Below are 22,646 nucleotides of genomic sequence, written 5' to 3'. Positions count from 1 at the left end.
CATTAAGCAAAACCAGTGAGGATGCACCATTGCAAGTCTCTAAGAAAAGGAGCTCTGGATTTTTCCATTCGTTTTTTGAAGGTACATTCCTGCCTGCATTTCTCAATGGATACAGCACAGACCTCCAAGCAGCCATCTAAATCTGTCTGTTCTGATATCCTACATTGACCCTACTCCACTCCACTCCATGAATGAGCCACTCTCTGTGCCTCACAGTTTGTCTCTGGGCCTAGTCTGTCTTCACAGTATAATTTTATAAAACCTCCTATCAAAAAAGTCTTTCACCTCTTAATTTCAGCCCAGTATCTGCTTAATGACTCCTCATTTCTACCATAACCTTGTTTTCAAAATGAGACCTAGGCATTCAGTAACCAGGATGTCATCTTCTCTTTGGTTCTATAAACCTGTGTAACAACCCAAAGGTGCAGGTGTGTTACAATGCCTGTGTCATTTAGACTAGCATATGAAACTACCTATGCAAAGAGGATTAAGTGACCAGGATGAGAAGAATAGAAAAAAAATAAAATTAAAATTATTATTAATAACAATAATAACAATAATAACAAAATAATAACAACAACCACAAAACCCCCACATCAGTGACAACAACAATCCCTTTTCTCAAAAAAAAAAAAAAAACAACCAAAACTGGGCAGAAAACAATTTTGCCATTCTAGAAAACTCAGAAGTGTCAAAAATGCACTCTAAGATTGCCAAGAGACTGCAGGTTTTAATGAAAAATACAGGAAATAAGCCCTACTTTGCCAAAAGTCTAGACATCAGAGCAGGCCTGTTAGGAATGAATAGTTTAACAGTACCAGCCTTTGGCCAACAAAAAGTTAATGCTGTAATCTGAAATCTAGAATCAGGTTACAAAATAGCACAATGGGAGAGTTCATATGAGATGCCTCAGCCTGGAATAGCCTGCACTTGGAAATAAGCAAAGCATGTAGGAAGTCTCTGTGTGCATGCAAATGTCTGTGTACATCATATGTGTATGTACATGTGTATATTTGAGTATATATAACAGGATTAGCAAAAAATTACTCAATTGTGAGGTTTTTCAGAGTAAGGAACTATTCAATTAGCAAAGAAGCATTCTTAACCGGTAATGTTGTCCCTTAATAGCAACCTAATCAATTGTGAGTGGCTTTTAGACATAAATGGGCAGGCATCTACCTGTTCAACTTATTCATGATGTGCTAGGAGTGAAAACAAAAGAAAATAAATTATGGATTCCCTTTAGACTTGTTTGTCTGGCATATCTCAAGTGACCTGGCCAGCTGTTCATGTCAGCAGAGGCTGTCTTGGTTTATGTCCTGGGGGCAGAAGCAGCCAACTGACAATGAAAAGCAACTGATCAAGTAAAAGTTTGTAGACACGGGAGACCCAGTTCAAATCTTCAGTCTTGACCCCAAATCTCCTGTACCCACAAGAAGAGCCTCGACCATCTGTATCCTAACTCTCCTGACAGGGTCCTTTTCTCTCTTACGCTGTATTTCTCCCAAAAACTCAAAGTATTTTCCAGGCCACGCCTCATACTGAATTGACTTACAATGCCACCGTGAGATGCAAACCCGGACTGTCCATGATTCTGCCTCCATGACCAAGGAGCTTCTCACATTCTGTAAGTGTCCCCACTTAATTGCAGTTGGTGTGGCACCAGAGTGGGAAATGACAAGACCCTACTAGGAGATACAGATGTGGCAAGTGCCCGCCACATGCAATCCCCCAAAAATCTGGGTAGTGATAAATCCGAACGTGCTGGCAGCACCCTCCACTGCCAGCAACTGCAGGCAGGTTTGGTGAGAGGGTACTCCCACTGATTCTACCCATCTACAATGCAGGCACTGGTACACAAGCTTCCTTTGCATCCAGTGGTCACCTTTAAAACTCTCACTGCATCAGAACGGTTTGTTCCTCCACTGGTTGGTCTCTGTGAAGGATGTACCAGCAACAGAGCTAAGCTAATGACTTGCAATATGTAATTTAGTCACAAAATACCTCTGCCTGCACAGCCCAGTGCCCAGCTTTATGCAGACAGCCACCACTGGAAAGCAGGGTGCAGGGAACAGTGTTAAAATCCCACCTTGGCAGGATATTGATTTTTGTAATAATAAACCCCTTGTATGTCCCTCAGCCCCAGGAATAACTTTTAAGAGCATTAGCAAAGGAATAATCCATGTCATCTACTCAGCATTTTGAGCATAAGCTCAAGTGTGGTTATTGAGTCCTGGGGCTTTAGCTGAGCCCACTCATTTCCCAGCACATGTGACAAGACTTACCATCACCAGCCCCACACCAAAGGCCACGCTTGTGGCACGTGCTCGGTCTACAGCTGTTTAGCATCGAGACACATCTGGCAGCGGGGAGGGAGACAGAGGGTACTGACCTTGGCTCTTCCCACTGCCCCCAGCTACCAGCCAGCTCATTAGCCCTGACTGCACAGCAGGAGTAGGCACATGTGGCACAGGGCTGGCAAAGGGGCCAGTTCAGAGTTTGTCCCGTCTGACTAGATGGATGCAATCCCAGCACCCACAGGGTTGCCTGTGTGCTGGGAGATGACTGTGTTTGCGGGGGGGGCACGGTCCAAGTCTGGTTCCTCTGCTCTCAGTGTTATGCTCTCACACAACCCAGCCTGCCTCAAAGCTTGCACAAACAGCAAAATCCCTGCAGTTAGAAGAGGAAAGGGGAAAAAAACCCAACCGATCAACCAAACAAACCAAAACAAAAAAATCAGCAATATTCACTGAGACAGGGAGGACCACCCCCGCTGCCTCACCCTGCTCTCCAAGGGGAGCCAAGGAAAGTTCACAGTTTAAGAAGGATTAACCAGGGAAGAGAAGAAATTAAAGTAGTTTCTGAGCAAGATCATTATAGGTCATGGGAGGTTGAAACAGGTTTTCCTGAGAAAACAAGTAAATCCTCTGGAAAGAAGCCAAGAGGGGCACCAGTACAGCCAAAACCAAAAAGAAGTGTCCAAGAATCAGGTGGACAGAGAGAAGGATTAAAGTGTTGCCAGGTCCAAAGGCCCATGGAGGTGACAAGAGACTGCTCCGCAAGAGCAAAGAAGGCTGAAGCACTGCTGAGCTGCCCTGGGTGTGATCAAGAAGGGGTTGCAGCATTGTGGAGGGACCACAAGTGAGGTCCAGCCATCACTCAGCCCCACAGCTCCCCTCCTTGCTGCAGACTGCCTTGGCTGCACCCCTGGGACGGGACAGGACAGGGTTTGATTCCACCTGACGTTTTTTCCCCATTTATGCACTGCAGTAAATCGCACAAAGACTTTAAGACCACTGTTTGTGTTTACAAACAGGAGCTGCCCACACATCCAAAGCAATGTTTTGCCTCCCCAGGCCCACTCAGGCAGCCATACTTAGCCAAGCCCATTGGATGCAGCTACAGGCCACAGATATAAAAAACAGGCCAACAAAAACCAACCCACACAGCCAGAGCATCTCCCTGCCAAGCTGTGAGCTCTTGCCAATGTCCTCACACCCAGCCACCAAGGCCACTGTATTTGTGCCAAAACTACTAATGAATAAGAGCCTAGGCTTTAACCCTTATACCTGCAGTAAGTCCCAGGTTGCGCCAGGACACGCAAGGGTGCAGGACGGGAGGGGCAAAGGAGACCTGCAGGGTGAGAGGAGCTCCTGAGGGTGCGAGGAGGGGAGAAGATAGCCATAGCACGGGATGCTCCAAAAGCCACTGCAAAGCCCCACTGGTGACACAGCTGGTGTACTGGCCGCTGGGGAAAGCTCTTTGCAGAGGCACTGGCTGCTCCAAAACATTTTGGTCTCAAGTGCTCGGGCAACATGGGCCACCTCACCTCTTTCTGGGTGCACACAAGGGATTAGGCAGGTAGAGGCAGGTAAGAGGAATCTACATCCCAGGAGGCAAGAGCTGGTCGCTATTACAGCCCTCCGGCTATAAAATGTCATAAACTACCAGGGCCCGAACTGACAGTCAGAGAGATGCTGTGCAGAGGGAACCCCAAGGAAAAGGGAAAACAGATTTCTCCACAGTGGCAAAGCTGGCAACGTTGCTGCTATGAAACCCTTTCGATTCCCATGTCCCGCTTCACTGCTGTTGAGAGAAAATCAACCCTAGGCTCTGGCAGGAGGGAAGAGATGAGCACAGAAGGGTCTGCAGCTCAGGAGTCTCAGCAGTGAGCTTGAGCATGGATTTCAGCTAGTAGAGGAGGAGGAAAAGGAGGAAGAGGAGGAGTGTGCCCAATGTGTGGTTCCAGCACCCAGAGAGATGGTGACAGCCAGTCCCTGCAGGAGGGAGCTGTAAATGATGAATCTTAAGCGCTTGCTGCTTCTCATTCCCTTTCCCATGCCTGGTTTCTCTGTGGGGCTTCAGAGCCACTCAGACAAGCAGCCAGAACAGGGCTGGCAGTGGCAGGAGCAGGGACGTGGGGTTTGTGCCGACACAGAGGAAAGGCAAGCGCTGGGGGGAGAGCAGCCGCTAGCTTTGCTGCTCAAAGCTTAATGCCCTAAGAGGCCAGCTGACTCCTGCTCAGAAGCAAAGGGAAAGCGCAGGCACTCAGGACGGCCGGGCACCCAACGATGCTGCGTTTCCTCAAACCATGATGGGACAAAGGTTCAGGAAATGCATCACCCTTTGCCTGCTGCCCTGGAGCTGCCTGAGTTTTGCCTGGAGTGGTGCCGCTGGGACTGGGACCATCTCGCCTGGAGCAGGACACGTCAGAAAGGGGCTGCCCAAAGACGCTGCCAACGGGACGTATGTGCACAGCAACATCTCAGGTACTCAAGTGAGCGATCGCCCGCCTCTTCGTCTGCGGGGCTGCTTGGGGTGAAGGCATGCATGAGGGTGAAGCTACGCACAGGGTGAAGGGCACAGGGACATGTCAGTGATGGTATGATAGTGCTTTTCCCAGAGGGCATGGAGGCACATGTAGGGCTGCAGGGCTTTGTATGTTCCTCATGGCCACAGCAGCCTCTGTAATTTGGGAGAGATATGTTCCGTCAGAGGCAAAATCACTAGGTACAGAGAGGAAATGTAATGTTTGACTGTCTTCCTTTGAGGGTGAAGTCCTCCTCTATGTTAACCTCTATGTATATCATGATGGACCAGCTTCCTCTCTACCAGTACCTCTCTATAGCATAGAGTAGTAATTTATTGCTTTGAGTTCCAGCCAGTTATATTCTCCCAGAATACTGGAGTATTAAAAAATTCCTGTCCTCTTTCTTTCCCTCCTAAGGGTCACTCTGTGCATATTGACCCCATCCTGCATCTTCTCAGTCCCGCTCCTGCTGTGAAGTAGCTGCTCACATTGCAGAGTTTGCAACTAGAAGACTTACTTTCCATATAAAGCCACTAGACTTACTTATATCTCTCCTTTAGGATTACACAAAAAATATTTCAGAGACTTGTAGGACCTGCAGGACTGACATAGGGGCCAGGCAGCCTTTCCATAAGGATGACCAGCATCAGCTTTGTCGCCACTTGCACTTACTGTCTCCCCTTCTCACCCAGCACCATGCAGGGCTCTTGCCCCTCCACGCTACGGATACTACTACGTGGACAAAGGCTCAGGCATCTCCTTGGGCTCGGTCCTTGTGTATTGGTGCCAGGAGGGGTACCAGCTGGTGGGCAGTGAGAGGCTCTCCTGCCTTCGCCAGGAGAGCATTTCATCCTGGAGCCACCCCCCGCCCTACTGCCAGGGTAAGGAGCCTGCTGATGCAACCCAGCCCCTGCGCACACTTATGGGGTCTCAACAGGGTGCAGGTGATGGAACATGGGATAATGGTTTTAAACTAAAGGAGGGGAGATTCGGTGGTGAAACACTGGCCCAGGTTGCCCAGAGAGGTGGTAGATGCCCCATCCCTGGAAACGCTCCAGGCCAGGCTGGACGGGGCTCTGAGCAACCTGATCTAGTTGAAGATGCCCCCGCTCACTGCAGGGGGTTGGACTAGATGGCCTTTGAGAGTCCCTTCCAACCCAAACTATTCTATGATGCACTGTCACCCCAACAGGGGACTACTGAGGTCCAGCTTGACCCAGTCAGAGGTCATCTGCACAGGTGAACTGCCATGCTTTGGGGGTTCCCCACAATGGCATTTAATGGGCTGCATAACGCGGCGCGGTTGCCAAAGGGGTGAATTCACCTGGTGTGGGCTCCGCAGATAAGCAAGGCCTTATCTCGCTCCCAGTAACTGGTACAGAAGTCCCCCAATCGATCAATCCCTGGCATCCAACTCCAGGGCAGAGCCAAAAGGTTCCAACCAGAAGAAAGCTGAACTCTGTAGTAACACAGCAAGTGCTATTTGTGAAAGCACATGACGAGCATGTACCAGTTGCAAATGACCATCACATTTTTTGTGGTACAAGCTCAGTGAGAATGAATGTCTGAGGGAAATGGTTGAAAGAAAAAAGTTTATTGCTTTAAAAGCTTTCTCTCGTGCACAGCATGTTGTGTGCATACATAAAATAATTTCAGGAAAATTGCCCTCAAGAAAGTTAGATATTTTTGCAGTGGCGAGCAAAACCACAGAAGTAGTAAATACTACATAGCTTATGTGTGAATTATATTCCTCATGCCAGACACTGAGAATTCAAGACCCAGGGCCCTTTCAGAAGCAGTTTATGGGCAGACTTGTGGTGCCAATAGCTGGCTAAAAAGAGAGGTGGAAATGGAGAAGGTCTGCCACATTGGCTTTTGACACTTCTCTTGCACTTGCTCAAGATAAACAAAAACAGTTAAAAAATACAGCATCTCAGGAAGGTCAAATTAGAAACCAAAGTTCTTCAACCACAGGACACCCCTGCAGGTGCTTCAGCTTAGAGGCACCCCAGGCAGCTCATCCTTTAAAAATGAAAACAAAAATAAAGCAATTAACCTCAATTTCAAGATGCAAAATCTGGTGATATATAGTCAGCATCTTTGGTTCATAAAAATAAACACCGCAAAATTAAAGCAATGAACTTTGTTGAAGTAGGTTACAGGTACTCCTATAGTAAAACATTCATTAAACTTATTAGCAAACCTTTCCTTGTGCACTGCTTAATGCAGAAACAACTTCGATGAACCAAAAAAAAAACCCCTCCAAACTTTAAATCACACCTTGAGTTCCCTCAAATAAAGAGATTTTAAGATAAGTTAAAGGAAAAAAAATCATCATGCAATTGTTCTCTTTGAAACAAAAAAGCAAATCCCTGTACTTTCAGAAGACTTAGTTTGGTTGTTTTGAGAGGGTCATAAGCTTGGGTTTTTTGAATCTGTATATTTTATTACTTTGAAAACCCAAACACACAATTTTTGTGGATGTTAGCAAATTCTTTCATATTATTTTGCCCTTAGGATGGGAGCCACGTCCCTAACTTAAACATTTACAATGCAAACATCATTTAGGTTCCCTTTATGATTCAGTCATGATGTAATTCATCTGCTCTTTCCAGACACTCATCTTAGGGCAGGTAGAGATCATGGACTTGGCTGGACCGCACACACATTCAAGAAAATTCTGAAGGAAGCGGCTATTTATTTTTTGCAATGAGGGTGGTGAAACACTGGCACAGGTTGCCCAGAGAGGTGGTAGATGCCCCATCCCTGGAGACATTCAAGGACAGGCTGGATGGGGCTCTGAGCAACCTGATCTAGTTGAAGATGTCCTTTTTTCCTCATTTTTCCCTTAATTTTGTTCCTTTTAAACCTTTTTCCTCATTTTTCCCTTAACTTTGTTCCTTTTAAACCTTTTTCCTCATTTTCCCCTTAATTTTGTTCCTTTTAAACTTTTTTCCTCATTTTCCCCTTAACTTTGTTCCTTTTAAACTTTTTTCCTCATTTTCCCCTTAACTTTGTTCCTTTTAAACTTTTTTCCTCATTTTCCCCTTAACTTTGTTCCTTTTAAACCTTTTTCCTCATTTTCCCCTTAACTTTGTTCCTTTTAAACCTTTTTCCTCATTTTCCCCTTAACTTTGTTCCTTTTAAACCTTTTTCCTCATTTTCCCCTTAACTTTGTTCCTTTTAAACTTTTTTCCTCATTTTCCCCTTAATTTTGTTCCTTTTAAACTTTTTTCCTCATTTTCCCCTTAATTTTGTTCCTTTTAAACTTTTTTCCTCATTTTCCCCTTAATTTTGTTCCTTTTAAACTTTTTTCCTCATTTTCCCCTTAATTTTGTTCCTTTTAAACTTTTTTCCTCATTTTTCCCTTAATTTTCTTCCTTTTAAACTTTTTTCCTCATTTTCCCCTTAATTTTGTTCCTTTTAAACTTTTTTCCTCATTTTCCCCTTAATTTTCTTCCTTTTAAACCTTTTCCTCATTTTTCCCTTAATTTTCTTCCTTTTAAACCTTTTCCTCATTTTTCCCTTAATTTTGTTCCTTTTAAACCTTTTCCTCATTTTTCCCTTAATTTTGTTCCTTTTAAACTTTTTTCCTTATTTTTCCTAAATTTTCTTCCTTTTAAACCTTTTTCCTCATTTTTCCCTTAATTTTGTTCCTTTTAAACTTTTTCCCTTGTTTTTTAACTTTTTTCCTCTTATATTTACCTTTTCTCCTTATTTTTCCTTAACTTTTTTCCTTTCTAATTTTTTTCTTTTTTTCCCCTTATTTTTTCCTTAACTTTTTTACCTTTTTAACCTTTCTATTTTTTCCTTACAATTTTTCCCCTTTAAACTTTTTTCCACTTTTTTTTTTTTTTTTTTTACTTTTTAACTTTTCTCCCTTTTTCACCTTTTTTTCTTCTTTTTATTCTTTTCCTTTCCACCCCCTCCGTTTTTTCCGAAAAGGCACAATTAGGTTAAAACACACGTCTCAGGTGTATGGGTGGAGGGAACAACTAAAAACCTAAACACACAACAACCACCACCAACAGAACAAAAATGGTTATTAATGAAAATCGGGGAGCGGGAACGGGGAGGGGGCCGCAACGCCCGCGAATGCGGGCGTTGCGGCCCCCTCCCCGTTCCCGCTCCCCCAGCCCGGTCTCCGCTCACCCCCGACCCCATTCTATCCCTGCAGCCGCCCCGCAGCCCCCGGCTCCCGGCTCCCGCGCTGCGGTGGCCGCCTCGCTGCTGAGCGGAGCCATCATCCTGGCTCTGTCCGTCTCCTTCGCCGTCTGCTGCTGGCGGGAGAGGGCGAGGAGGAGCCGCGGGGGGTGAGTAAGGAGGTTGAGGGGTCGACGTGGTTTTGGGGGCGTTGGGGGGGGTTGGTTAAGAAGCCGAAGGAAGAGTCGCTGCTGCCATCTGCTGAAACGCGCAGGTTGCACCCACTTCCAAGCCATCTCCCTCCCTGCACGACACTCCCCGTTCACGCCTCCGAAACCATCCCCGGCTCGGCACGATCGCACATAAAATAAAGGTAAATCGCTGCTCCAAAGTGGAGGTATGCTTGGCCCCAATGAGGAAGACAGGGCTTTGCAGGGAGATGCTGCTGGAGATTGCAGAGAGGGCTCCTGCGAGAAAACGTGGCACATGGAAAGCCGATTCATGAAAAGCCCTCCCCTTCTTTCTCCATTACAGGAACAGGCAACACCTGGAATTCTCCAGGGTAGCAGGATATCCCTTTTCTGAGGGTCTGGTGCAACTGCATGTGCACAGCCCAGCAGGGGAAAAGGGAAGCCACAGTGGGGAACAAGGCTGGGGGAGCAGAGATGCCACGAGCCAGGACCACACTTGCAGAGCAGCATTTCTGCAGCAGCACTTCCCTCTTTTCCTGGCCTAGGGGCCAGCAGGACCTCTTTGGTTTTGCCAGTGATAGTATCCTGAAGAAGGGGCCTGGACCACAAGTCTTATGAGGAGCGGCTGAGGGAGCTGAGGCTGTTTAGCCTGGAGAAAGGGAGGATGAGGGGAGACCTTATTGCTCTCTACAACTACCTGAAAGCAGGTTGTAGCTTAGAGGGTGTTGGTCTCTTCTCCCAAATGGCATGTGTTAGGACAAGAGGCAATGGCCTCAGGTTGCACAAGGGGAGGTTCAGACTGGATATTAGGAAAAAAATTCTTCCCAGAAAGGGCTGTCAGGCATTGGAACAGGCTGCCCAGGGAAGTGGCAGTCACCATCTCTGGAGGTGTTTAAAAAGACATATAGCCAAGGGACATGGTTTAGTGTCAGAGTTAGGTTATGGTTGGACTTGTTGATCCTGAGGGTCTCTACCAATCAAAATGATTCTATGACAGGGACCATGCAGGAGCCTACCTAGGGATGTAGTATTAACCGAGAGCCTTATTCCTTATTATCAGAAATGTGCAAGGATAAGGAGTAAAAAACCCAGCAGGAGACAATATTGCAGTCTCTCAGCAGGCACCAGCCATACCTCTCTCCACTGGCCTGCTCTTCCCCAGGCTGGCTGGTGTCTCACACCAGCACCTCTTTTCTGCAGGGCTGAAACAGCTTTGGTTCTTTCCTTTGGGAGTGGAGGAAGGAGGTCAAAGCCAGAGGGTGACAATGTTGGTTTAGGACACACACATTCCAAATCTTTTTGGGGGAGCAGAGATGGAAAACAGCCCACAAAATGCAAAGAAAGCACCTGCATTGGCATCTCTCTCTCCCCCTTGCAGACAGCAGCATAGGAGAAAAGTCAGAGGAGGACGGAAACGCAACCCCTCCACCCCTGAGAGGGGCAGGAACGCTTTTGGGAGACTGAAGCAGTATCACCGGCGTGACTACCACCTCTCCGCCCTCTCCAGCTCAGTGTTCCCGGGAGCATTCGCAGGCTGCAATAACCTGGCTTTCCAAAGGTACCGCTCAGACCCTGCGCTGGCACTGTCCCCCCAGCTGCTCACACAGGCGCAAGAGCTGCTCCCAGACCATCTGGAGGCAGGACGTAAAAAGCCCTAATGTCTGGGGCATTTGATCCCCTGCCTCACCCTCTTACATGCTTCCCCACCGAGCAGCAATGAAACCCTTGTGCCTGCTCTTTTTCAAGGAGAGGTGAGCCAGAGGACCAGGGTTCCCCTTCGCCCTGCCTCAGCATCACCCAGGTGCGCTGCGGGCTCCCATTGGTGCCGCAGCCCCTTCTTACCCCCCGCTTCTCTTGCCTTTACCAGGAGCTCTGAAAACCCACCAAAGCTGCCCCTGCAGAGCTGGCACCCTGAAGCACCCGTCTTGCCCCAGCTGGTGTTCCAGCCCGGTTCATCGCCCATCACTGCCCTGCCCAGCCAGCCGCCCCACAGCCTGCTGCTGCCTGACATGCCCTGCCCAGCTGACCTCCCCGGGGACCTGCTCCCTCTCTACTACAGAAGCCATGAGGAACATCAGCTCTTCACCAAGTTCAAGAGGCCAGTTTGAAAGTTTAAACTGCCATTCAACTTTTTTCTTTTTTTTTTTTTTTTTTTACACTATAAATTCCTTAAAACTCTGCAGAGCCTCAGGAAAGACTTTCACAAGAACCAATTACTTCACCTGGGCTTTCAAACAGAGAAAATTTGACACTTCATGTTGAAAGGCTTTTTTAATATAATCCCCTTTATTTCCATCCCCATGTCTAGAAGTGCACATTTCAAACAGGAGTTCCTGGGTTAAAAGCTTCTTCATTGATCATTTTGGTGAGAGGCATAAAGCCAAGTTTTAGCAGCTCCAGCTTAACCTACAGGCTGAGCATGTGCGGACTTTCAGGTTTTAAACACAAGAGTCTGATATTCTGTTAGTGGCTCTTTTAAAGGCTGGAAGCCAGTTACCAAGAGCAAGGAATCTATGTCAATAGATAATTGGAAGCATTTACAATTCATTGCACTTGAATGTAGGCTGAGATTTAAAGATTTGTTGTTCAGAACTCCATATATCCTCCCATTTCTACACAGACAACCTTAGACTTGCAAGGTGCAGTGACAAGCATGCAAAGGTAGCCAGTCAGGAGGAAAACGGGAATTTATCTTTAATACAAAGGACCTAGCACATTTAAAAACAAAACAAAAAAATAAACACCCAAAAAACAAAACAAAAAAAACCAAACCAAACAAAAACATGCAAACAACACCACCACCACCTCACAAACAAACAAACAAACAAAACCCACAAACCAGCAAACCCTTGGGTTTTTTAATCCCTTCTCTCTGCATCAGAAATTCACATCAGGTATACCAGGACCTACAGCAGTGCCCCAAGAGCTCGCCTAAGCACAATCATTTGCATTCAGAAAGCAATGACACCAATATTCCTGTCCAGGATTTCCTGGGGGGAAATACAGGGATGTGTTCCATGCAGCACCTGGCCAAGCAGCTTCAGGACACCTCAGTCCCTGTTTGCACAGCAGGACAGACCTACACCTGCATAGCACACCTGGCACAGTCTGGGCACGCAGGGCTCGCTGAGTAACACGGCATCACATGTGCACAGAGATGCTGTTTGCATCTTGGGAGGCGTTATGGTGTTAGTCAGAAGAGGTGCTGGCAGACCCAAAAGCTGCTGCACACATGGGGTGGGGAGTAAGAATGAGCAGCCAGGACATGAACCCTCACAGCATCACCTGCCATCCAGTGCCGAGGATGCAAACTGCGAAACTCAGACAATCTTGCTACAAAGGCCATGAGCTTCAGTTTGCTGACTTCATTTCTGTCAACATTTGCATCACATTTCAAGGAAAGAAGCCTTAAAAGATGCAAGGTAGCACATCTTTGCGATAAGGCAAGACCTACTAGTGGATGTCTGGGAACCATGGCTGCTTCTCCCTGGAAAGAGGGCTAAGGACACTGTTTTTCCTATTCATCACCATCATAATAATAAAGGTATCTCTCCCTATTCCACTCCTATGTCTTCTTTTCACATCACCAAACTATGGAAAGCCTGCTTTAGGGGCTGGGTTTGATGGGAGAAGATGTAGGTGGTAAAGCTTTTACAGAGCCCCCGCAAGATGACAATGTCTGCAATGGCCATTTATCAGCAGCTGCACCACAAGAAGGGAAAAACCTGTCATTCTCCTAAGACAACTGAAGCTGTAGAGAAAGTACAGGAAAAACAGGACCCGGTCTGCATTTCCCTTTGGCTCACATCCTAACCTTACCTTTTTCTCCTCCCTCTTTTTTCCAGCCAAGCCTAACACACAGGGAGGGGAACAATCCTGCTCCAAGGCAAGATGTACATCAGTCCCCCCACAGATGCTCACCTGATGGCAAGGTGCTCTACATGCAGACACACCAGCCCTGAATTTGGACACAGCACTAGAGGTGTTTGGGGCTCTCATGAGTTGATTGGTGCCAATACCCACAGGCTATGCTTCCATTCCTGCCTCACCAAAATAGGCTTCATAGTGGGTAATTCAGCCCAGGATCCACTCTGGGAACTGCACTGCCCAGTTTCTGGTTTGTATAGGAAGGAATTGTCTTGTTAAGAGATTAAAACAGGAAGGGATAAAAAGGAAAATGGAAAGGGAAAGGGAAAAGAAAAAGAAAAACAACAACAACAAAAGCCCAAACCAAAACAAAAAAAAAAGTGAAACTGAAGATGGGAATGAGACTTTTCCTATCTATTTCCTTCTGTTTCTCTCCCTTGTCATTTTCTAAGGAATAAATAAAACCTCACTACAATTCCCCCTCTCTCCAATGAGATTTTTCGTTAAAAATTGAAAAGTTTGGGACACAGAGTTTGCTGTTCTTTGGACCCAAGCAAGGCTTTAAAACCAAGAGTGTGATTTTTTGCTACGTAAGATTAGAGATTGACACCTGCTTTCACTGCAAACTGAAATGACGCACATTTTGGATATAAACATCTTTTGCCAAACATGTCCAGAAAGGTGCTGATTTTGAAGTGTCACAACAAAAAGCATTTTCAATAAAAACTGACACAGTAGTTTTTCATACAGAGAAAACTGTCAACTTTTAAAAGACATTTTATACAAGTGATATTTAAAAAAATGATTTACTTGACAAAATTGAAAAGTTTCCTTTGGGTAACGTTTTCCTGACTTTTTTTGTGTATAAGTGCAAAGTTAAGCTTTCTACCACAAAAATTGGGTCTCAAAACCTTGGCAGGCTTAGCCAAGTTCCTCCAGCAGGAAGAAGCACTGCCAGGTCTTCTTCAAAAGTAATCTCAAGCTTGCAGGAGACCGAAACCAAGAGAAGAAAGATGGGTTAAAGGCAGAATGTCCAACTCCACCATAAGTTTCCCTACCAACCCCTTAGTATTTGCCTCAGTTCCTTCTCACCTTGGACCAGCATGGCAAAGACCTGAGATTAAGGTCATGAAGGGCCACACTTAGCTTCACCCCATCAGAAGACAAAAAGAAGCACTGTTTGCAATTGTTTGCTAGAAGAGGAAGGAAAAGGAAGGTAACTATGTAGAAACTTTAATTAATTTGTAAATGCGGAAAAACCAGCCTCACAAGCCTGTAATCCAAGACATTCTCACCACATTACTCAGTGGTTCCTGTTGAAGCCACCATGTACCCAACCTTTCCTCACCAGAGCAGTGCGAGGTGCTGCCCTCCCCACCATTTCCCCTTTGCAGACCATCAAAGAAACTCCAGCTTTCTCCATGCTAGGGAAGGGGTTTCCCAGCTGCCTTAAGATCCTGGCCTCTGTACAGGGAAGCTGAAACTCCAAGAGGTTTCATTGTTAATGTTTTATGTGACACCAAATGCAATATCCCACTATGAAATAAAATATATATTTCTATTTATTTTGTATTTAAATTACATGCATGCAATAGCCAACAGAAAGGCAGGCCCTGGAACTGGAAGAAACCACCTGAAGAGGGATGGAGATGGCTGCAAGGCCAGCTCATTGCCAATTCTGTCCCAGGCAAACCTCACAAGCAGTTGTTTTCTGCTCTGTGTCTGAACGAAGAGAAAGCACCCTTAGGTTTTTTTAAAACAGGATTTTATGCTTCATACTCCACACTGGAAACCTCGGCCTTCATGCTTATCTAGAAAGACCTAACCAGTCTTGGTCACAACTTTAAATTCTTCATTGAAGCTCAGCGTTACCAGGCTCCTAGCACTGTCAATACCAACAGAAAAGGTTTCAGACCCTCCCTGAAGATCCGGGCAAGGATAACACTGGCATCTGTAACATTCAAATGCTAAAGCCATGAAGCTCCAAAAACATATTGTGATCTTGGAAAGAACAGCCACCCTCTGCCAGTATAAGCTTTCTAGACCACCACGTTAAGCATTGCTTTGCTGGTAGGAAGAGGAGAGAGCTGAGTGTGTCCCACCCTCTCCCCAAGCATCTCCGAAATGGAAATCTGCCACATTTGTGAGTCTGAGGACTGGGGGAAATAGTGATCCAGCAAGATTTCACAAGACAAAACAGCACCTGCACAATGACTGTGTTCCCCTGAAAGTCTCCACCTGACTTGTGCTGTAGGAGATGGGTCCTCCTGACCACCACAGGTCAGGCAGATCATTCTTCCATCACCTTCAGATTAATAAGGACGTTGCTGCCGTTTTCCTCCACAGTGACACCACCCCTGTTTAGATGACTTCCACACCTAGTACCACTGCATCAGACAACCCTAAACCAGTGCTTTTCATCAGCAAAGCTCATAACAAATCCGTTGCTGTCACGACCACCCAACTCACCTCAAACTTCCACCACGGAGCAGTGCAGGCTCCTGCACCCCCACAAGTCACTCTAGCTTCCTGTACTTGTGAGGCAAGAACTTCATTTGGACATTTCGATCTCGGGAGCCTTCACTTTGCCATATAAGCATAACAGCGGTAAGCCTAGGGCAAAGGCAAACCCCAGAAAGAAGGGAAGATGAAGATCTTGCTCATACAAGGTGCTCTCACATGTAGATCAGAGCATGCTGGGGCTACACAGTTTCTTACACTGGAACCTGAAGCTATGACAATACTTTTTTTTTTCCTCTTTGTTTACAGTCCCAGCCATAAACAGAAGAGGACCTGAGAGATGCTTCCCACCAGCAAAATGTCCCAAAGTAGGGAAAAAGAGAAGCTGGGATTTGGGCGAAGAGGAAGGAACACAAGTTCTTACAGATGCTACATCCACAGCTCGAAAGATGATAATAAATCAGTGAAGCAGAAAGCAGTTCTATAGTTAGCCATATAGCCATGCACTGCTGGAAGATGTAAAGCAACAACTACGCTCAATGCACGGATTAATGTCAAACAGCACTTTATTTGCTCTGCACACACTAAAATTTCCTGTCACTGGCAGCTTGACAAGAGGACAATTCATTCCCCTCAAGAAGTTAGGAGAACCTACAACCCCTTCAAGTAGGGCTGGTGACAACCCCAGTGCCCTAACCCTTCCAGCACTGTGCCACCCCTCAGCTTCTTGACATACCTCAGTTTTGAGCAGTAAGTTTTTATTCCAGGACTAGAGCTTTCCCCAGCAGGAATTAGTCCCAGGCAATACAGCACCTGCCACACAGTGGATTTACATTAGCTGGAGGCCAACACCAAACCTAAGCTCCTTTGGAACTTCAAGCAACTTCCACACACCCTCAGGGGACACACAAACAAGAAGCACCCAGGCAACTGTTCTACAGTCTTCACAAGTGTATTTTTCTAAGCCCCCTTACAAGGATTAGCGAGGACATTTGTGCATGACCCATTCTGTCCCCAGAGAAAAAAAATGGGTGTTCAAGCCAAAACTCTCCACAGCAGCACAACCAGCTCTACCAAACAGTAAAAAAAAAAAAAAAATCAAACCAAAACAGAACACTCTCCCAAACCAAACAAATGAACAAAAAACCCCAAAACACAAAGCCAAAAAGCCCTAAAACCACCACCACACAAAACAAAACACGCACAACGAAAACCAAACTACCCCCATAAGAAAACTTAAACACCCTGCATCTTCCCCAAAATCCAACATCTTGAGTGCCTATGATTAAATAAGCATCTCAGAAAAAAACCTTTTTGAACAGAGTCCATAATGGAGGGAAAGGAAAACAAAAGTTTGGAGTTCAGGAACTAGGATACAAACCCAACTTCATTATTGAAAACTGTCCCGGAAGCTGGCAACGTTGTCTAAAGTGTAGTTAGAGCAACTCTGTCAAGACACTACATTTATAAGGGCAGACACCTGCTCACTCTTGACTTGCAAGCAGGAAATAGAAGTTATAAGAGGAATTTATGCAATGGCTCTTCATCTTACCTAAAAGTTAACATTATACTCCTTGCTGTAATCCAGAGAAACATAATTCCCTTATTAGATATTAAAAAGGTATCAGCCCAGCACTGCTGACCCCCAAATTACTATGCTTGAATTGAGAATTCTTTGAAAGTGCAACACAACTTCTTGTACCAACACGTTCTCAGCCAACAACTCCCTTCCTTCCATCAACATGCATCCGTATCCATTTTGCAGGAGGAGAAGTCTGGTCCATCCTCCTTCTCCAGTTTTATCTCCACCAGACACCATCTACCAAATGAGTTGCTAGTCCTGAGTCACCAGACTTTTAATGCAAAGAAGAGCTGCAAGTGTCCACACAAGATATAAAACAAGAGGCCGTGCACTGAGAAGATCACATGGACACTCTCCTTTCAGTAAAGGTTCCTGTACAGAATTTTTGCCGCAGGAAGAGCCCATTAACAACAAAAACCTCAGGAGAAACTAACTGAGCTCCACATGGTTGAACAGAGTGAAATGCCGGGTTGCTTCCCAACTAGTGGGGGGAATGCAAGAATCATCATCAGACAGCACATAAAACTAGGCTAAGAGAGACAGAAGCTGCACCCACACATATCAATCCAAACATGGATATATTTTAGTAACACCAGCGTTACCCACCCAATAAGTCTTTCTTGGGGGGCAGGACCCTAAAGAGAAAAATCATTCTAGTTGCAAACCTTTTCCTGAAGGCTAAGAGTTTGTCAGTAGGCCAACCACACAAGCTGTTGTATGGCAGCAGGGAATAAATGCTCTCCAGAGCAGCCAAAGCTTATTTTCTATTGGTAGCAGACCACAGGCACAGGTTTCCCTCAACACTTCAACAAAGAGACAAATCAAGAACCAACGAAGGCAGCAGCTTCAGGAATTGCTGTGGTACAGAGGAAGCAGTTACAGCTTGCTTGGGAAGCTTGCTTATTTTCAGGGTCAGGAGGGATACCCTTCTAGAAGAGAAATGTTAAAGGTCAAAATATGTCTGTCTGTAACAACTGTGGAAGGACAAATAAAAAGAAAGCCCATTGCAACTTTCCCAGCACCTTCAGCAGACTGTTCCCACCGGGCTGCATCCCCAGTGCTGGGCTGGCAGCAGGCACTGGTGCAGGGGAGGACATTCACAGTTCCAGTGATCAGCACTTCTCCTTCCACCACCAGCAATTGCAGCGGGGGATCATGCAGGGGGTTGACTGGGTGACAAAAACTTCTTTGCTTTGCTGGGGAGTGTTGGCATCAAAGGGTGTGCACGTCCTCCCAAGTAATCAGAGCACATGACTGACCTGCAGCAACGATACCTGTCCAGAAACAGTTCCTAACACGGGTGGTAAATACAACACTAAACAGCAACACAGGTAAGAGAAGAGCAAAAGCAAGCAAATGTCAACAAGTGACATTTTACAACGCAGCATATTCAGAGTCCCTTCACGCAGATTCAATGCCTGGTTCCCCTGTCCAGCAATCATTTCAAGACCTGCTTCCAACCCCTGGACTGTGACAGGCCAGTCCCCAAACCACTGTTAGGTGCCCCCAGGTCGGCTGTGTGAATTCACTTCCATGGCCCCACCAGCAGCAAACAGGAGGGCAGCCAGCCTGAACCGCACAGCTTGCACTGGGTGAGATGTCCTCCTGCACTGGCACCGCTAGGATTTCAGGCGCTCTGCCATCCTCGTGAGCTGCATCAGCACAGCACCCCAATCAGTCACAAGGCTGCTGGTTTTAAATATCTTTAGTTCGAAGTATTTGAGCTTGCCAGAGGCCCTTCTGTATGTGAATAGCTCTTCACCCCCTGTTGTGCAGTGACAATATTTCACAGCTTTAAGCGAGGATGCTGACAGAAACAAGAGTCATAACTAGAATTCTCTGCCACACTTTCAGACACATTATTGCATGCTATCTGTCCCAAATGCCATGGTATTTAATTCGGAATGTACAAAGAAGTTTTGCATGCTTCAGATTAAAAGAATACCACCAATAAAGAGACAGCCAGCCTCTAGCTATTGCCATGAGTAAAGACAGAATCCCTTTAAAAATTTTAACATGTGAAGTGTGTATGCTTTTTCCATCCTTCAGTATAGAAGTCATCATGCAAAGTAATATTTCCACGAAAAAGTGCTCCAGTTTAGATGAACAGAAAAAAAAAACCAAAACATGCAATGATATACTGTTTTACCAGATGCAGTAATTAAAAATCCAAGTTTAAAAAAAAACATGAAAAGCAAACAAAGTCATCATCAAGTTTTCTGTTTTATTTAAGATTTTAGTTTTAATTCTGAAGAAAGAGGTACATTTCCTTGGTTTTAGTTTTAGCATCAGGTTATAACCATGTTTATTTATCTGTTTCTCTTTTCCTGTCTTTTCAATACTGCACAAACGTCCAGAAACTACAGGGTTAAGTAAAAGCTGCAGGCAGAGGAGGTCAGAGGTTGCTCCTGATGGTGATCATGTGGCCCCAATGCAGTGCTATCCCAGAGTGCCCTAATCAGGTGAATCTTTGTTTTTTTGTAAAAAAAAAAAAAAAAAAAAAAAGAGAGACTGACAGAGGAGGCAGAAAGACTGAAGTAAATATCACTCGTGTTTCAGCTGCTAATTATATTATGTATATGCTAGGTATTAAATCTGTGAATACTTTTAAAACATTAAAGTTTACTTTAAATCTAAAGCCAAAATTAAAGAAAAATCTTGTTCTCCCCTCTTTAAACCACTCTTTAGCAACATGCTGGTTACTCTTAGCTATAAGTGTTTTGTCTTCCAACACACTTCATGTCAAACTCGGACACAATAAAATCCCCTTCTCAAAAAAAAAAAAAAAAAAAGAAGAAACGTAGCAATTTCCCTGTGTAGTGCCACACTGAATGCAAAATAAATGCCAGGCCACTGCTTGCCCCACGTATTCAGTAGCTTCATTTAAATTAAATACGTTTTTCCTGTTTCTGCATTGCATTTTTCCCCTGCTGCAGATCGACCCTTTCCCACTAGGCAGAAATACTCATGTGCAAAAGACATAAGACAGTAATATTCTCCTTAAGCATTGAGACTGCATTTTGATTTCTCTCTCTTTTTTTTTTTTCCTTAGAATCGTCAGAAAATATTTCTAACAGTGCATTTCAAACACTGGCTCAGCAGAAACTTAACGAAAAGATACGGTCATGACCCTGTGATGGCATTGCATTTGGGGGGGAGGTTTGATCAGGAACTGGATTGGATTCTTCAGAAAGAAAGATATGACAGGGAACAGTAGGTGGGCATGGGGAGGAGTCAGGGTGGGACACTTCCTGCATTTCTAACGTTTTGGGTTTTCTTTTTTTTTTTTTTTAATTTTTCCTCCTTTCCTAATGACGATCCAGCGCTGAGCTCTGTAGTAGATCTGTGGGGGTTTTACTGGGGGGTCTGAAGGCTGTCTGAAAGCCTGGAGGTGGGGAATGGAAGCTGGCGGGGTTTGAAGGAGGAGAGTAGGGATTCCAGCTGGCTCTGTGCAGAGGGATCTGTGTGCCGAAGGGGTTACTGTGGTGCGTCTGTGACGGTGCTGCACTGGGGCCGTCCACCTCTGTAAGGGCCTGAAGAGATTTTAGCCAATGTGGAGGATTGTCATCTTGAAGGGTGTCTAAACTGTTTCCTGTGGATGCTGGGATACCTATGAAGAGAAGAACAAACAAAAACAGGGATACAGGCAAGTCAGAGCAGAAGCAGTAAGCTGAGCACAAAGGAGGTCAATTTAACCTTACAGAAAGCAAATGAGAAAACATGATTAGTTTGCACAGAGAATGCATTTTACATTATTATCAGTAATTACCCTGCCCGCAAAACATTTAACATTAAATCAAGATAGGAAAAAGTTCCCCCTCAGAGCACTTCTTCATAAAACACACATTTTTCTATGAAACATCCTGTGCAAGAGTGCAGCCCTGTTAACTTGACCTTACAACACCAAACTACCAGTACACTACTCTTCCTTTGCCTACTTAAATCATGCTTCAGCCTCCCTATCAGGGAAACACAACCAGACAGCCTTATAAAAGAGAGCTTTATAAACAAGTGGAGTATGTCCCTTTTTAAATAACAAAGTCCAGTGAATGCCTTCAGTGCCTCAGGACCAGCAGCGCACATACCGGACATGCCACCCAGCAGAAGGGACACCTAGGTTGACCCTAGAGATAAGCATTGATCCACCTGACTGCCTGCAAAGGTCCTGGGCATGCATTGCAAAGGCCTGAGTGACGCTTTGTTACACCTAGCGGTTCCACAAAAATTCCTGGACCCTCAAGATTTTGTGGATGGAAGCTGGAAGAGACCACCGCATACTGACTTCTTTTTTTTTTTTCCTTTCTTTTCCAGGTGTAAATCAGTTTGTGCCAAATACCCATTTGTTGGTTTGCCAGCAGAGCTTGAAGGAGTGAGAAACAGTTACCTGTGATGATTGCAGGGTCCATCCAGCTGCCAGGGCTGTCCCAATTCAGGCTGTCGGTGGTGGCAGTGTTGGACGTTGGTACACTGTGGTTGGCGTTGGAGGGGGAAGAAGCATTGGGCAGTCCACCAAAGTTGATGTTAATGTTCGGTAGAAGTGCCCTTAGCCCGTCCTGCCATTCCTTCATATTTAAACTCTCTACAGAACTGCTGTTGTCTAGGAGATTTACCAACAAAAAAAAATGAAAGATAAAAAAAATAAAAAGCTGAAGTTAGAAACAGATGTCTTTCTTGGTGGGGTATGGGATTTTGTTTTTACTTTTTAAGCTAAGCATTTAATACTTTCCCTATCAAAAAACTAGGGTCAATGTTTATATGATTGATGAATTACTCAGAGGGACTGGCAGGTTTTAAACCAAATGTAAGGGAGTGGGAGAAAGATTTAACTCCTCCCCCAATTCATATTGCCCCATTTCTTTTCAGTTCAGAAGTTTGAATAATAATGGGCACAGTGGCTATTCCCCTCTTACTAATAGGGGAAAACCTACCAGATCCTTTATGAGAATACCTCTGTTGTAACCTAGATAACCCAATTCGGCTGCATTGTTAATGGGCAGCAGGCTTGAAAGGGTTGTTTTCTTTGTAGTATATTGAAATGAAGAAAGGCTAGGTAGGGCTTTGCAATAGAAACCGAACATGAGGAACCAAGGAGGCGGAGGAATATCACAGAAGTTTTTTGGTTTGTTACAGCTTGCTCATTCACAGCCCTACAGATGTTCTTCCGAAGGAAATGGTAATTAGGTTCTCATGAAGTTGGAGGGAGTGCAATTTCCTCTTGCAGTTGAAGAACAGTAGCGAAAATTCTTTAGAGACCTTTTGGAATAATTCCCGACAGCAACATCCTCAGAACTTTGGTTAGAAGCAAACCAGCTGGACACCAAAACAGTCAAGTCTCAGCTATTCGCCTAAATGTTTCAGGGCATGTATCGAAAAAGGACAACAGGATAATGTGGCTATTGGCACTACAGAACATGAACCCTGAATATAAATGTTACACCATGCTGTCTAGAATAGACTATCAGGTTCTATAATCCATTTCCTGCTTTAGGTATCTCAAAGGAAAACAAACCAGACACAAGCTTCCTAGTATTTAACATCCAATACAGAAAGCCATAATATATTTGAAAATAAAATGTTGGGTAGTAACATTGCC

The 22,646-nt window shown here is 45.2% G+C and overlaps 3 protein-coding genes across 9 annotated transcripts in view; 1 reads left to right on the top strand and 2 right to left on the bottom strand.

Moving 5' to 3' along the window:
• LOC136100977 (solute carrier family 23 member 1-like) overlaps window positions 1–22,646 on the bottom strand; it is a 71,083-nt gene that overhangs the window by 31,996 nt on the left and 16,441 nt on the right. The gene's annotated exons all lie outside the window — the stretch shown is intronic.
• Window positions 4,548–12,682, top strand: LOC136101224 (uncharacterized). The gene is made up of 5 exons (XM_065837164.2): window positions 4,548–4,769; window positions 5,503–5,691; window positions 8,988–9,123; window positions 10,523–10,702; window positions 11,012–12,682. Exons 1-5 carry the CDS (start codon window positions 4,592–4,594, stop codon window positions 11,250–11,252), a joined length of 924 nt encoding a protein of 307 aa, XP_065693236.1. The 5' UTR covers window positions 4,548–4,591; the 3' UTR covers window positions 11,253–12,682.
• Window positions 19,258–22,646, bottom strand: part of CNOT4 (CCR4-NOT transcription complex subunit 4) — an 80,104-nt gene continuing 76,715 nt past the window's right edge. For 4 of the 7 annotated variants that reach the window (XM_071800594.1, XM_065836588.2, XM_065836581.2 and 1 more), the window contains 2 exons: window positions 21,438–21,650; window positions 19,258–20,663 (listed from right to left, as the gene is read on the bottom strand). In XM_071800594.1, the coding sequence (XP_071656695.1) occupies window positions 20,362–20,663; window positions 21,438–21,650 (515 nt within the window). In that variant the 3' untranslated portion in view covers window positions 19,258–20,361. The remainder of the gene's footprint in view (window positions 20,664–21,437; window positions 21,651–22,646) is intronic. The other 3 variants (XM_071800612.1, XM_065836608.2, XM_065836617.2) reach the window with 1 other exon arrangement.

This window comes from Patagioenas fasciata, chromosome 1 (assembly GCF_037038585.1).
Source record: "Patagioenas fasciata isolate bPatFas1 chromosome 1, bPatFas1.hap1, whole genome shotgun sequence".
Taxonomy (NCBI): Eukaryota; Metazoa; Chordata; class Aves; order Columbiformes; family Columbidae; genus Patagioenas; species Patagioenas fasciata.
This window is presented reverse-complemented; position numbering and strand designations above follow the sequence as displayed.